Source organism: Sardina pilchardus, chromosome 8 (genome assembly GCF_963854185.1).
Source record: "Sardina pilchardus chromosome 8, fSarPil1.1, whole genome shotgun sequence".
NCBI classification, from domain to species: Eukaryota; Metazoa; Chordata; class Actinopteri; order Clupeiformes; family Clupeidae; genus Sardina; species Sardina pilchardus.
This window is the reverse complement of record NC_085001.1, coordinates 25,102,633-25,119,673: the sequence shown is the minus strand read 5'-3', so window position 1 is coordinate 25,119,673 and position 17,041 is coordinate 25,102,633. Positions and strand designations below refer to the sequence as shown.

The 17,041-nt window shown below is 43.2% G+C and overlaps 1 protein-coding gene across 1 annotated transcript in view; it reads right to left on the bottom strand.

Moving 5' to 3' along the window:
* The window catches only part of pip5k1bb (phosphatidylinositol-4-phosphate 5-kinase, type I, beta b), a 30,562-nt gene extending 13,728 nt beyond the window's left edge, over window positions 1-16,834 (bottom strand). Inside the window, exons 1-5 of the mRNA XM_062543354.1 lie at window positions 16,670-16,834; window positions 4,833-4,936; window positions 4,366-4,434; window positions 3,462-3,592; window positions 1,780-1,897 (exon numbers count right to left, since the gene is read on the bottom strand). Coding sequence (XP_062399338.1) covers window positions 1,780-1,897; window positions 3,462-3,592; window positions 4,366-4,434 — 318 coding nt within the window. The 5' untranslated portion in view covers window positions 4,833-4,936; window positions 16,670-16,834. The remainder of the gene's footprint in view (window positions 1-1,779; window positions 1,898-3,461; window positions 3,593-4,365; window positions 4,435-4,832; window positions 4,937-16,669) is intronic.
* Between the last annotated feature and the right edge of the window lie 207 nt (window positions 16,835-17,041).

Here is a 17,041-nt window from a genome sequence, read left to right as displayed (position 1 = left end):
ATGGCCTAGTGACCTCACCAGCACCAGCGTGGCAGCCCCTAAACACAAACAGGAAAAGAAAAAGAAGTCCAGCAGGGTTTGGCTGGAAGCGAGCGGTTGCCTGGGAGTAAAGGGTGCGGCCTCGGGCTCAATAATGTGCGCAGTGTCCATGATGATGCAGTTTGTGCGTGTGTTGTGCCCACTCCCGGACCAGCCTGGGCCTCTGGTACACCCAGGGGGAGGGGGGAAGGGGAGGGAGGCGGGGGGGGGGGGGGGGGGGCAGGGGGGCCAGCAGGAGGGGCCGGGCTCTGGCCAGACGGCCCACGGCTCCCCCGAGAGCCCCTGACTAATGGAAGTCAATAGTCACGTTGTGCCGGGAGAACAAACACATGGGCATTTGCATTCAGCTCCACAGGTCAGTTTATGTGTGTGTGTGTGTATGTGTGTGTGTGTGTGTGTGTGTGAGAGAGAGAGGGAGAGTGTGTGTGAGAGAGAGAAAGAAAGAGAGAGGAGAAAGAGAGAGAGAGAGAGAGAGAGAGAGAGAGAAAGAGAAAGAGAGAGAGAGAGGGTGAGAGGGAGAGAGCAACAGAATGTGAGGGAGAGTGTGTGCGTGTGTCGGGGGGAGTGTATGTTTATGTGTCTGTTCCATTTTAATTGCCTTCTCTCACTGTTTTGCTTTCTAAGTATGCAAAACGCATAATCAAAAGAAATCTGTCCTCCGCTCCTCATCCTTCAGTTCCAACATCTACACAGAGACCCAAACTAACCGCAATATGCAATAACACCGCGCCAATACTCGATATACAGTAAAATTTGAATCGTGTGAGGAAAGCAAAACAGTCCAGTACAAATGTAGCACTTGACCTCCAGAAACACTAGTGTGATAAGGAGCGGTACAGCGGTCCCAACCCTTGGTCTAATAACGATAAGTCGGGAGAGAGTTAGTCCCTGTGGAAGGAAGAGGGAACACCATGGGAGGAGTTAAATGCAGTGGTAGCTTGCCAGGAACACTCTGTTACACCCTGGCAAAGCTCTATTACCCCTCCCTGGGGTAATTAAAGAGGGATCGTGTCACATTGCGCACTGCTCACGAGAGATAATTAAAACAATAATGGTGATAGTGTGGGTAATTAGTTGCGTGCTGCCCACAATCCGCTTAGTGTGCTGGCTGGCAAGGAGGGAGCTACAGAGGCAAGAGCTGTTACAGAGCCCACTGCAGTCTCTCTCTCTCTCTCTCTCACACACACACACACACACACACACACACACACATATACATAGTCTCACAGCTCTGAAAGAGGCCAAACATCAGCCAGAAGGAGGGTGGAGGCTGAGCAGAATGAGAGGGGAGAGCAAACAGGATCCCATCCCCAGCTCTCTCTCACACACACACACACACACACACACACACACACACACACACACACACACTCTCTCTTCCACAGAAACCGGTTTCAACCAAACCTGACTCTACACACAGACATGAAGAACTCTGCTTCTGCAGAAATCACCACTGCCAACCACACGGCCACGATGGCAAACTGGTCATCTGGACAGAAAACAGAGGCTCACGACGCCGACTTCAGCCTCGTTATTCATTAAGGTCAAAGTGACAGTGGAAAATGAGAAGTGGCGGCAGTTACTCTTTACCAAACAAAGTTTGCCTCAGCACAGGCCAACAGGAAGTATGAGGGGCATGCGAGGGTGTTCTAGACGGAAAAGGGCCGTGGATGCCTGAGAGTCTTAGGTCCTGAGAGTCTTAGCTTAAAACTCTGAGGTGTGGGAGAGATGCTGTCATACCAGATAGTCGTCCGGCTTGATCCCGAAGAGCTCCCGAAAGTAGCGGAACGCCATGGGCGCGTAGGTCTTGAAGCGGAAGTCGGGGTAGTGGTGGGCTGGGGTGAGGTTGCTCCCCTCGCTGCGGAACAAACAACCGAGCACAGGTCAGACACGAAACCCGGAAAACCGGCCACACATCCAGAAAAGCGAGCAGCAAACAATCACACAAACACAGTTACACTTCATCCCAGGAGCCAGAGACAGATTGCTCGATGCCCAGAGGGCCTCCCTTTCTCTCCTCGCCACTTCTAAGCTATGTGACACCTCGGTGTATTTACAGGTTGGCTAAACCAGTGTTGTGTTGCATGAGGGGGCATGTTTCTGTGACAAGCTGCTCAGTGTTGTGTTTCCACCTGGGGAGAGGCGGCTGAGCACTTTTTTTTTCACTCACTAGAAAAAAATCGACTCGCATTACACAATGTGACACAGGTGTAACCTAGCCCTGGGAGAGAGCAAAAAACTGTAATAGCCTACATTAAGAATTTCCCAGCCTTTTGAGGCCACAAGAGACAATAGCATTGGCCTTGTTAAATAAATGACCTACTCACTGGTTAGCTAATGGTGCATAATTCTTTTATAACAGCCTTGAAGTAATCAAACTGTCTAAAAACATAGTGCAACTCTGAATCCATTTTAAGTGGGTTACGCAAGGCTCTTAATGTGTGTGTGTGTGTGTGTGTGTGTGTGTGTGTGTGTGTGTGTGTGTGTGTGTGTGTGTGTGTGTGTGTGTGTGTGTGTGTGTGTGTGTGTGTGTGTGTGTGTGAGTGTGTGTGTGTGTGTGTTTGTGTGGATGGGGGGTCAAGCTCTCGTGTCAAGTCAGTAATGAAAAGCTGGATTAATGGTGTCTTGCCTTTCTTTGGTCATTTCAGAGTGAAGAGGAAGGAAGCTACTAACTAAATGTCACATACCATAGATATTTGCATACTGACTCGACCTCAGTCATCTGTTGACAACAACTATGTATATTATATATTAACCCATACTGACATACAAAGCAAGAAGCATGAAATGTGGCCTGTCAGTTGAACAATCAACATATTTCTATTTCATCCCGAGGCACAAAAAATCCACCCTTCTTTACAACAGCAGCCAATGATCAGGTGAGGTCATTGCTTTGTTTGAAATTAGAATATATGGGGTAGTCAGTAATAAAAGTTCAATAGGGAGGGTTAAAAATAGTGTTATATATTTATTATACTATCATCATATATAATATAATGTGCTTATTTATTGGCCAAAAATAATTCATTTCACTTCACAATAACTTGTATAGTCTGTCTCTCAACCCTTACATCTCTCCTGTATTGTTCTATTTGCACTTTTGGAATAGATGCTTTTTGTTGTACTTGTACTATGTGCAACAACAACAACAGATCAATACAGTATAATCTGATCTATTCTCATCCAGAGTTTCTGTTTGGGTTAAGTGTAGGACCAAGGGTAACTTGAAATAAATAACTACTGTCAAACCAGTAAATGCAGGGGAAGCTGCTCAAACTATTTGTCCACAATCTGTTGCAACAGCAACAACTACTGTATTGCCATGTGGCCAATTCAGTGTAAGACTTCAGAATGATTGTCCTTAGTCAGAGTCTTTCGCTTTCTTCTTTCGCTTCTTGTTGTGTGCGCGTAGTGGGGCTCACCTGGGCAGAAAGACACTCTCCACCACGTAGAAGTCCTGCATGAGCACATCTCTGTCAGGTTTGGACGTGAGGTTCCCCACTGTGTACCCGATGCCCAGCTGGATGGCCCCCTTCAGTGCCGATGAAGTGGTCTGGAACACAAGGACAACAGAAGAGTGGGCAAAATCAGCAGGACTCTCTCCAATTTTAGTCATCTCTCTCTCTCTCTCTCTCTCTCTCTCTCTCCCCCTCTCCCACCGTGTGTGTGTGTGTGTGTGTGTGTGTGTGTGTGTGTGTGTGTGTGTGTGCGTGTGTGTGTGTGTTTTCAGCATGTGCACAGCGCATGTTGCTCTTTATAGCCACAATTTAACAAAGTGTCTAGACATCTAAACAAACACCTAGTGAGAATAACAAGACATATTCTTTGATGTAGAAATAGAAATGTTCTTTACAAAAAACGAAAGTATATTGACATTAAATAATTTGATGAAAGTTATGTAAATATAAGTATTTAGTCTTCAAAAATATTTACCTTTTTGAAGTATATTTTCTTAAAATATTATGCAGAACATGTAATGGTCTGTATGCCCTAGGGTTAGTCTTAGGGCTAGTCTAAAATAAACATTGCTACCTGTTTTGAATGTACACAAACAATGATAAGCAATGTACCCTATAGGCGTCTGGCTTCCGCTTACAAAACTAGTGCATAAACACAAATCTATCAATGCCCTCATTCACAAGATCAGCAACAGTAAACAGTCTTTTTTCCCACCTAATCCAGGACTCTGGTCTCTAATGATTAACTTGAAATGACTTCATATTTGACCTTGAAAACACTCTGCTTCTTAGAAAATACTTTCCAGACTGTCGGACGCTGCAGAGCAAACCCGTTTTAAAACAGCTAAGACAGATAAGAAAGAACTACCTTTTTGTACGTTTTCTCTCCGCTGGAGTTGCGTGTCCCTCCAACTCCATTCCCAGGGGCTGACGACATCTTTGAAGGAGACAAGCGTCAGACAACAAGCCTGAGATTAATCTTCTGAACTCCTTGACATTTCTTTTTAAGTCTTCTACAAGTGTATCCTTTTATGGTGTAACATGACTGGCTGTGATCTATCAACATGGGGGCTCTCAGTTTGCTAAAGACAGAAGTACAGGAGACTGTGTCCTGTATAGGACTGAATGGTGTGTAGTCTAGTGATGGGCAGATATGTTCAAACGATTATTTTTATTTTTCAACAACTACTTTGTTCTGTGGATGTCTTTTGATAAACAGATAAGACGTTGAACTGAATGTCGTTGAATGTTCAGACTGTACTTGTGATGTTCCTTTCAGGGAGCAACGAAGTACGTCTTTTCCAAGCTTGTCCTGTCCTATACATACGTACGTACCTCGCTTTAGCCAAGAGTGTTGCCGTGTCTCCTCTGCTTAAGGCCACTGCATTGCTCACTTCTGTGGTGCCGTCAGGAAGAAAGGAGGACACCCAAAGTTTCAGCTGAAGGCAAAGATTTATGCACTTTCAGTTCAAGATCCAGCTAAATACTTTATCACAAAACATCTTACATGTATTATGTTACTAATATTCCCAACAAGATCAAAAAGCTGTATTAGACACAAAAGGAAAGTAATAACTGTCACTCATGTGATCCTAACTGGGACGTGAACTAGACCAAAACTGCTTCGATGATGGAACCATTTGACAACATATCCTAACTGCAAACAGTGCGAGCGACAGTTGTTTAGCACCGAATGCTCTCTGTCCACACTGAACCCGTTAAATATGCCCTTCTATTACATTATATTTTTCGTTCAAAATAGTGCGAGCGACGGAAAGAAAAAATAGAGATGGGACGTCCAAAAAATAAGGTCTATTAAAAACGTCACTCTGCATAGCACTGCACAACACTGTGTCTTAGGACATTCCACTTGATTCTAATCACATGGAGTTATGATACAGATGTAACACAACAATTATCTAACAATAACCAGCTGTTTTCCAATTTTTTTTTTTTTTCAAACTTAAAAGAGTTTTCCATCATAGTCATTTTTCAGTCTTCCAATACTGGTAATACTTTTCCTGGATAGGCTGCCCACAGAGGCTTAACATACATTAAAATTAACATTCATTGAGATTCAAGTGCAGTACATAAAATTGATGTTGAACAATAACTCAACATAAGCTTAACCTTAACCAAATGCAATCTTTAACCCTAGCATCAAGCTTGTAGTTAACAGTGTGTCAACAGATAATCTAAGCATCTGTAAATAGTCTATATAGGCTATTCAAGCAAATGACTCAAAAAGTGAAATTAAGTGCATTCGTGATTACAAAGTGTGTGTGTGTGTGTGTGTGTGTGTGTGTGTGTGTGTGTGTGTGTGTGTGCATGTCTCCCATAGGTCCTCTTTTGAGCAACTTGTAATGGGGGGATATGGCCACATCCCTGCCAAACCACAAATCAAAACCTGCAGCCATAACAAACCGCCAGCAGTCAGAGCAGTCATAACACAACAGAGCATACTCCTTCAACCTCCGAGAGAGAGAGAGAAGACCTACAGTAATATTAACAATTACAGATGGCTGAAAACTTGTCATTATCATTAAAATAATGAAATCAATAAGAGTTAGACAGAAAGAGAAAGGGAGGAAAGCCAGGGAGGCATAAGTGAAAGAAAGAGAGACAGAGAGAGACAGAGAGAGAGAGAAAGAGAAATGAGCAGTTGGAAGAGCAGAGCGATTTAACTATGGCACCTCATGAAACAAGTAGAGAGTGTGCAGGCCTTTATTAGTGTGTGTGTGTGTGTGTGTGTGTGTGTGTGTGTATCTCTGCATTTGCGTGCTATATTGTGTGTTTGCTTGCAATAGCAAGTGTGTGTGTGTGTGTGTGTGTGTGTGCGCAGGAGTGGTGGTGGGCTTTGGGAACAGGCATAAACACACATGCCACAGCGGTCCCTCCTGAAGGGCTGACTTCAGAGAGCAGCTCCTCCAGACAATCGGAGCATTTACAGACGAGAGCGCGTGAGTGTGCTCCACTGTTTATGTTAATGCAACGGAAAGTTCAGACACAGATGTATGCTTCTCTCTCTCTCTCTTTCTCTCTCTCTCTCTCTCTCTCTCTCTCACACACACACACACACACATGGTCTCACTCTCTCTGTCTCACACATACACAAACACACATACTCTCTATCACACACACACTTTCACACACAAACACATACACACACACATCCTCTCTCTCTCTCTTTTTTTGTATGTGTGTAGGTCAAAAGAAAGAGGGCAATTTACAATAAAGATAGATATAAGTGCAGCCAGTGAATGGGTGCCAGGGAAGAGAAATAGTTTGTGTGTGAATGAGACATATAGATGAATCAAAGAGCTGGAAAGCTGGAAAGAGCGAGTGACTGAGAGAGAAAGAGAGATATTAAGGGAGAGATAGAGGATTATATATATATACAGTATATATATATATATATATATACACACACACAGTTAGGGAGAGAGAGAGAGAGAGAGAGAGAGAGAGAGAGAGAGAGAGAGAGAGAGAGAGAGAGAGAGGGAGGAAGACTCTTAAACCAGCTGCTTGTACTGCATGAAGTCCAACACCCGCATGTCAATGGTCCAGAGACCCTTCCATTACATAACCCTGCCTGGTCAACAACTCTAATCAGCAGCCCATACACACAGCTACCAAATATAGCCACCCTCGACCAAATGAATTATCCATAAGTGACATACAGGAGATATCAATGAACAGGAACAGCAGAGAGACAACAGACCTCTTGTACAGCTGCAGCAAGACAGATACTGTATGTTACAACGAACCATGCAGTCTGCCATAACTACATAACAAGTCCCTTTGAGACTAACAACAGGCACCATCATTTGGAAAGAAGAAGCTGAGTGAACTATACTTCAGCAGTAAGCAGCAAGTAGTACTAGTGAGAACCAAAGTCATTGATTGTATAACTTGTTAATGATTCTACTACTAAGACATGTAAGAATTTGTTCAAATGAGTATTTTTTTAGTTATAAGAATTAAATATATAAAACTTCCTTGTGATATTGATTGGGGAATTTCCACAGTGGCCAATTAACAAACAAACCAAATGAATACGACACAACATGAAGCAGGATACAACAGCAATACACTATTGACTCAGGACATCTGTATCATGCACTGCAGCCTCTACCCGCTGAGATCCATAAAGGCGTCATAGATTAGAGAGGTGCCAGATACAATCTTAATGGTTTTCCTATTTTGGTCTATTTTCAATACCTGATTCATGACACGTCACATGACGGTCATGTCATTTCTTTCCACATCTAAATCAGCTTGTTGGATGCTTGCTGCGTGAGAGGCATACAGTTGGTCCTATAATCAAAATAATCTGCCACCAAGACCATAAGTGGCCGCAAAGGTCAAATGTAGAGTAAACCTGCATTCAGACAGGAAGAGATTAGCAGTGATGTAGCGATAAAAGACCATGGGATGTTTCAGTGACTTGTAGTGATTACAGGCTAAATATATAAAATGGCTGACAAGTGAATCGCTGATGTATGCGGCTTGTGCCAACTTTGGTTGAATTAATTGTTACAACATCACAGTGTGTTTTCAATATTTGGGCACACTACTGTACATCAAACAATGTTTGCTACAATGTAACTATATGTTTAAGTGTACTCTGAATAACAAAGAGTAACAGAACATTACTGTAATGCATCCTCATTACATAAATCTGGGACTTTGGTTTAGAGTTAGGCTCAAGCTAATGGAAAGAAAGAGAATCCAAATACTGTTCTTCAGTCATTTGTCAATTACAGTGCATCTCAAGGATAATGCTTACACAAAATGTATCCTCCAGACTGCTAAGGATTACAGTAAAACTTCAGGAATGAAAGACCAGAAAGAAGAAAAATCCAGAATTCAGACAGCACAAGTGGAAAACAGAAGCTTAGGACATCAGCACCAGCCACAGCTCTTGGTAAGTATTATCTCTGTGTTCTGTTATTCGCTACTGTGAGCCCAGCAAGGACATGCGCAGCCACAAGATTTGATGATGGCAGGTTTCCAAACAACAGAGGACTGAAAGGGGAAATCCGAGGGCAAGAAATCATTTCAGACCCCCACACAAATTCTGACATAGGCAGACGTGTGAGAAGAGGCAATCATTTACAGTAAACCCATGCTATTTATGGAACATTGCACAGGTTTGTGAATGATTTTAGGGACAGGATTATAAGGGATTTGCTGCCTTTGAAGACATTTGGACAAACTTCTCAAATGAAGCATGCCACCTGACAAATCTTAATTTAAAAGATATGCTACAACACAACTAATGCATACGGTAAAGAGATAAAAAAAATAATGATTACATTCCTACTAGTGTTTTCTAATGTCATGTTTTCATGGATTTCTGCGTTATCAGAAGCAGTGCCATGATAACGGGCAACATACGTCAGCAACTGTGTTGATGGATTAGAAGACAGACGTAGAAAGACGTGTCATTCCTCAAATAGAATCTGCTTTATTTACCTACATACAGTATAGTATGATGACTCACTGCATTGACAAGTCTGCTGTATCTCAGCCTCACCACAACTGTCATCTAATTCATCAAAGGAGTTTTGCCCTTGGCCTTGTGTACTGAGCCTCGGGCTGTGCACCACAGTTAGTGGAGAGTTTGAGCACCTTGTCTCTCTGAAGCCTGAGTCATTTTTTGAAAAACCCTGACCTAGGCTGCACTGAATACGTTCTGGAACAATCCATGGGAGGCCCGCTGTCAAAGAGCTGTTGTGTGTGCCTTTCAAAATGCACCGCTTTTTCCCCCCACAATGCAACTTTACAGTGCCAACGATTTGCCTCCACTTCAACAGAAAATAACCCACTGCTAGATGGTAGAAAAAGATATGCCACAAAATATCATGATGATATGTACGATGACTTTGTACTTCTGTGTGTATCGCTTTGCACAACAGACACCTCTCTGCATCATTAAATCAGCTCCAGCTGGTGTTTCAGTAGCTTGTCCAATGTGTGTAAAACAACCGGGACATTGTGACTGACAAGCCAAGAGATCCCCACACAGCCCCCATAGCCGTGAGACAAATGATCCACTCTCGATTTTCCCTCCACCACTGAGCCATTCTGTGTGTGTGGCAGGCAGCTGCAATCCCCTCAGAGCAAACTCATGAGCCCATGAGCTCAGCACAAACACTGGCCTCAGATCAGTTTCGGGAGCTCATGAGAGCGCTAGAGAGTCTGAGATGAAGCTGCTGCCAGATAAACCTGCTTCTGGTTTCGTGACTTTTGTCACGGAGAGAGAATCAAGTCCACTTGAACTGGAGAGGACTAACGTCACCAGGCAACAGCTCTCCTTGCTGAAGCACACAGTGATCTCAAAGCCCATTCACATATGGTTGATTCTTAGCTGAACTCGAGTGACAGTCACATGCCACACTCCTCTCTATTGGCATCATAAATATCTTACACAGCTTCTCGGGTGTCCTCGCTTTTCACACAAAATGTGCTAGCAACTAGAACAAACAACAACAAAAAAAAGATTTTCAAAGAGAAGTAAAATAATCAAAGCCCTGTAGGGGGTAAGTTGTGTGTATAACTCATTGAATAAGCTGCCAGTGAAATACATACGCCTGTAGCATGGTGTGTGTGTGTGTGTGTGTGTGTGTTTGTGTGGTGTGTGTGTGTGTGTGTGTGTGTGTGTGTGTGTGTGTGTGTGTGTGTGTGTGTGGAAGGCGGTGGTGTATGCATAACTGGGAGATGTTGCCTTTGCCCAGTCTTTCTTTGATGACTCAATATACTCAAAATTTACCGACAGTCCAGACATAGACAGTGCCCTGAAGCTAAACAACCTTACATATCTACTGATGTTTTACAAGGTATTATTGAACATCAATAGTGATTCAAGTCCTGCAGGAAATTGGATACTGTGATGTGGTATAGTAATATATCTTTCAAATAACAAAGCTTTACTTCTACAAGCCGGGTGGGGGGTTGTAGGAGGGGTAAGGGTTGGGGGTTGAGGGGGTTTGTCTATGTTCTATGTTCAGTCTATGCAATCAAACTATTTTTGAAGCTGACCTTTAGGGTTAATTAGCAAGCAGCAGGAGGATTCACCCTCTGTAATCAAGCACTCTGTTACACAATTTCCCTCTGAAGAGCTGAAACACTAAATCCACAACAAGTTACACTAATTATTCAGTGGGGAATTCCTGTAGACTAAATGTTGATGTCTGTCTCTACATCTTTTTAGTGGTTAAAGGTGCATTTCATATAGATGGCAACAATGAAGCAACAATGAAGAAACAACTTCAAGCAATTCATCAAGGGGTACAGACTTGCAGGATTCAGTCAAGGTCAAGAAGTAATTCTGTTTTTCTGTTCTGGCACTGAAGGAAAGGAGGATTATGTTTCGGGACCCCTGACTGGCGGGGCACAGGTCTTTGTTCTTGGCTGGCGGTTGTCGCTTCACTCCACTAATTGGGTACAGTGTCACAGATTACATAATTGGCTTAACCTCATGGGTGAACTTATGGGAAGCAAAAATATGCACCAGAACATTGTGTTATGAAACATTTTTTAGGGGTGAAAAAACATTAATAAACTGGTGTCTGTGGAAAGATTGTATGCAAAAAAATAGATGAAGGGGAAGATACAATTTTTTATAGAACAAATATGACCGAAACACCGGAAAATACTATTGCAGACAGTCATAACTCCTTACAGACAAGGCGCGACAGCAGGTTAAACTATTATCATAGAAAAGTAAACAAACATGGAAAACTACAGATGAAACAGATCTTTCCCAATCGTCTTGAGAAGAAAGTTCTGCTCTGCCAGATTTAGTTAGCTATTCAGGGAGCGTTCTCCAGTGCATGTGAGCTGTGGGCTTCGAGCAGACTGGGTCAGTTTGTGCCCACGGAGTCACAGGGGACAGAGAGAAATAGAAAAATGTGGCGGGTCAGAGAGAGAAAGTCAAAATTGCCACTAGACACACTGGGCACATTTTGTCTGAAACGGTCAACTTTTCAGCTTTTTCCTGTGGACGCCTGTGCAAACTAGAGTTGTTTTGGTGCAAACTGACCTACGTGGTCACTTGTTTGATCATCCAAGGGATTTAGAAATATCAACAATCCCACTTAATTTCCAGATGGCATAAGATGAGACATCCCAAAACTCCAAGTCAACTCTGACTGCCACCGAGAGAAGCCGAGCGGCGGCCGGGAACGAGATACGTGTCCGTGCCTCTCAGTTGCTGCCTGCCTGCCTCTCCCTGCGCAAGGGCACCATGAGCTCAGAGAGCGGCCAACACAGAGGGGCTTTCATCGGGCCCACTGGCACTGCCCTCCTCCAGCCATCCCAGAGAGAGAGGAGAAAGAGAGAGAGAGAGAGAGAGAGAGAGAGAGAGAAAGAGAGGGGAGAGAGAGATAGAGAGCAGAGAGAGAGAAAGAGAGGGGAGAGAAATAGAGAGAGGAGAGAGAGAAAGAGAGAGACAGAGAGATAGAGGAGAGAGACAGAGAGAGAGGGTGAGAGAGAGAGAGAGAGAGAGAGAGAGAGAGAGAGAGAGAGAGAGAGAGAGAGAGAGAGAGAGAGAGAGCTACAGTACCACTCCCTGCTTCAGCTCTCTGCAGGGAAGGCGAGGGGAGTCACAACAGCACTGCTGCTTCTACCTCTGCTGCTGCTGCTGCTGCGACAACTCCTCCGCAGACACATTTCTCTTCATTTATTTCTCTCCGGTTGGTTGTGACGAGCTGGCCTGCTGAGTCTGAGTCCCAGGGTCTGGCAGCCAGAGCACCTTCCAGGAAGCCAGGGGAGGAGGCTCACGGGGAGCGGTGGCCACTCGTGGTAATTAAGATCAAGAACCAGATGAAAAGGAGAGGATATGTGTCTATTTTGACTACTTGTGTTGTTATGTAACCACCACAGGGAACAATGGAGGACTCTGTATGTGGTCTTTGACATAGTCTCTCTCTCACTCTCTGCCACCACCTTTGCAATGCATGCATGCATGCATGCAAAGTCCTCAATGAACACAGTGCAGGTGACCAAAGAAAACACTGTGGCAGTAGTTACAAGAGTCATGGCACACTGCAACATACAAGCACTACACTACACGCACTTAAAGCTGGGTTGTTCAACCCTGTGCCATAATGAGGAGAGACCCAGGATCAGTGTAGCGCACCTTGAGAAATAAGTCACATAATCGAGGCCAACCGGTGTCAGGAGGACAGAGCCCATCTGAGGCTACAGAAGGGTTCTCTATGCAGTGATGACATAACACATTTTCTCCTTTATAAATGAAATAGTGTGTGGGGAGACTTGACTCTGCCTTGGCAGCCTTCGCAAAAGCTTCAAGGTGAATTGGAGGTCTAGTTAAAGAAACACGAGAGAGAATAGCACTTAAAACAAAACAACAAACTACAAACAATAACAGTTTGGTGTGCTGGTTGGCCCAGAAAACGTAAATAAATTCTACATTCCGAATACCACGTGAGAGAAAACTATCTAGCCAAGTCTTGAGTCACAAAAAACAATGACTCTCAACCCCAAATGAACACAGTCAATATTGGCTCATGTGGAAAAGTAAACTGAATCTCAAGTCAGACCAAATGAAGAAAAAGAAGGGTTTCCACGGGTGACACAAAAAAACCTTGGCCATGACCTGTGAGATAAGCCAATATTGTTGTCTTGGGGCGAAATGTTCTATTCAAAGTGACATCCACTGACATCAAACATTTACCAGCTTCCTTCTTCAAACTGAGCCTGCACTAACTAAACAGCGTAGGTTGGGTGGGGTGTCTTAGCTGAGGAATGCATTGAACCGCACCACCACACACTTGATAAAACCCTGAGACATTCAATATAGAGGTCAGCTAAGTCTAGCTGACGATGTTTATGAGTTTGTAGATTGATATGAGCAAAAAAAAAAGAATAATAATAGAAAGTGCATGCATGTCTGAATATCTGAGCTATTACATGCAAATCAGTGGCTCAATGTCCACAGGTGAGCCATGCCAATGTACTGGCTTGGGCATACAGAATTTATCAGCACTGCACAGCAAAGTTTAAACTTATTATGCAACTTAAGTTATGCAACTTGTCTGAAGATGACGCTCACATGATTTTTATTTCATTTTAAGACACCCCAGTGATTGCGACTCGGCCAACCTTTGGTCTGATCCTCCATCAAGTAGAAGAAACTCTTCACGACAACAGCCATAGCTGAGGGTGATTGGAACCATCAGCTGTCACTTCTACTATTGTCAACGACTGATTTAAGTCTGTTCTCTTGTTCACACTTCAGGCTAACTTACATTTAAAGACTTCTACGGAGTTATTTACATTTACTTTTTACATTTTACTAGATGTGAATAAATGAATAAACATGTCTGTTAATTATATTCTCTCATTCTTCCCGGGTGATATCTAATAGACATAGTTGGACATTGTTGTTCTGCAGATAGTTTTTCAACGAAGGGTTAATTTGCATCTACTGTTTTCCAATGCAAAGTTAGTCTGACAGGATCATCTTTGGCAAACAATCCAAAATGAAAGACTGCTTCTGCATCAAATGATTGATCAACTTCTCTCCCTATAGGCCTACAGAATAAACAGGTGCTCATTTAATGATAAAAACATTAACATACAGAAATCAGTACTGTAAAGTCAGTCACCTTTTCAGGACATTTGCATTTAAGCTTAATTCAACTGAGAAATTCATGAGACAAAACCTTTCAATCTATACTCCTTTTTTGAAATATTTTCAAATCATCGAAGGTCAAATGGTCAGCTCAATGTCATTTCATGTTTTTAAATTTTACCTCACAGTAGCTAATGGACTTTGGGAGACGTCTAAGGACCCTTGAGTCTGGGCTTTCTGACAAGGCAAACACAGCACTCTGTCTCACTGCCTCTGCCGCCTCTGATAATAGCACTGACCCTGACCACAATAGGAGCACACACACACACACACACACACACACACACTCACACATATCTGCAGTGTGGAGTCAAAACAACCTCACACATCTGCTTACTGTCTCACAGTTCCACAATGTTGTCATATGCACGGCCCATATCAGAGAGTTCGCCCATACTGAAACATTTATATCACTAATTCGGAGACGTCATGTTTAATATGGCCTGCCTACTGCATACCTTCCGTTATGACTAATATATTACATCATAAAGACAGTATCTTCCCCTCTACAGCATATCTTCCCCTATGACAAACAACATTATTAATATGTACCAACCTTGTGATCAATTTAATGACAGGAAGAGGAAACTAGTTTCTTTTTCTGCATTTTTTTTTCTCTTGTAGTCTTGTAGTCTGATGCAACGGCCCAGAACAGCAAAAAACCCCCACTCACATCCACTCTAAATATAACCATGAACCTGAAACTTGTTCTTTCAAAAGATATTTCGCAATCACATAGCACCTGTACCTAACCCCATAGTTCACACAACCATCTGTGGCTAACTGTGGCCACTGACTTCCCACAGTTACAATCTGATCAACACTCTGAGAGAGATATTTCACAGCTGTGACCTAATGAAGGTGGATGCACTCGGAGGAGATGGGGAAGCGGGCGGAGAGTTGGGGAGGGCCCCGGCGTCCGTGGCGGGGCAGGAATGTGTCAGAGCACTGAAGGAGCCAGCGATACGGACATGGGTGGGAGATTAGAGATTCGAAACATGCACTGGCCAATCGGTCTGCTGCTGCTGCTGCTGCTGCTATGCAACAGTTTGCAAACTAGCGTCAGCAGAGAGGAGGAAAAGGGCTGGGAAGGGCAATGTTGATTAGGCAGACCTAATTTGATTTGGGCCAAATAACCACGTGGCTGCCCTTTTCAAAATTCTAAATACAGATATATTAAAAGTTTGTTTGGAATTATGATCTTGGACATCTAATTAAGTGGTCAGTTGAGGATAATAAGAACAATACTAAACATTCAAAACAAGTAGCCACAACAAAACCCTGAGAGTGGACAGACCTGTTTGTTTGTCTTTTCGATTGTTTCAACATCAAAACATCTTCTTCAAAGTTGTGTATCAACAGTGCCTGAGAATGTTGCCTTCTTGAACCACAATGTCTTATAGACTTTCTCTTAGATGACTGACTTGGGTTGTATCCAGGGGATTAAAAAATAACTTGAGTATAAACAGAGCTGGAATGTGCAGTACAACCCAACATGGATTGTCTTCCTTCCATTGTTTCAACACAATCATGTGACAGGGTAGCCTCCAGGTATGACCCATGTGCTTATTGCCATACATAAAACAGGGGACCACATGTTTCAGGCGTTGAAAGATTATGTTAATGATTATGTTAATGATCAATGTCTGATGATCTCTCAGTTAAAGCTTAAATTATCAGTAGGCCAACAGAGAGAGAGAGAGAGAGAGAGAGAGAGAGAGAGAGAAGGCACAGACACATGAATCTACATGATATAATGCTTTAGTAAGAGAAATACAATGTTAAGTTCGAGCGAGCGCAGTGCGTAAACAAACCTACACTCCAAAGGAAAGTGGGGTGCCTAGTTTCAAAATCCAAAATTTTGACTGTTGTGATAAGCTGTAGTCTTGGCCCATGTAGCCTATTGAGTTTCACAAACTGATCAAACAATAAGTAATTCTATCCACCAAGGATAGACTAACAATACGTAGACTGGTTGGTTAGGTTCAACCGATTTGACGCACATGATGGACTTGACATTAGTGAAATGTTGCTCTCATGAATCTCATGAACCTTCGGTTGTTTGCAAAAAATACGCAGTGTAAAGTGTGCCCTGCTCTCTCAAATAGCCTAACGTAGCATAATTTGCGACACCCTTCGAAGTCAGATAACTTCAGGTCTACCCGCCAAATATAACCCCAAATAACGACTTTGTTCTACATTCTGAATTCAGGCTGAACAAACATAAGGAACAAACATAAGGAATCTTCTATAGTAAGATGTGATTTTAACATTTTCATATGTGATGTACCCAGGTAACACAAAAAGCATTTCCATAGAAAATCAGCATTATGGTAAACTAAGTGCACGGTCAGGTGGACCACTTTCATGTTCACTGAAGGACTATGTGCAGTGTGCACCCATGTTGCGACATAGGCATAGCCTACTACCACCAGACAGGTGTTGCGAATGGACAGGTAGGTTAAAATCTCTAAATAAGTAGTCTATTGGTCGTATAAATGTTCCTTACCTTCGTATTTGGGTATCTGTTGTGTCAGTCTAGCTGCTCCTGCTAACCCACAGATAATTATCATCCAGATATATGTGAAAGAAGGATGTGTAGACGTCAGAGAAAACGAAAGCTGCCGCAGCTTTCTATGACAGCTCGCAGTATCAATGCCAAGAGGCACACACAGTCATTCGCAAGCGCCAGTCTCCACCTCTTTGGGCGTGTGGTGTCGTGGCCAAGTGTTTATGTCAAGTCCTGCCGCACCGTAGTGCATTGATAGTGTGGGCTGTAGACGAGACTACATGGCCATCTACAGGGGAGTGAATGAAACTAGTTTCTGATTTGAAAAGCCTTAATAGTCAGACAACAAATCAGTTGTTCATCGGAAGGCTG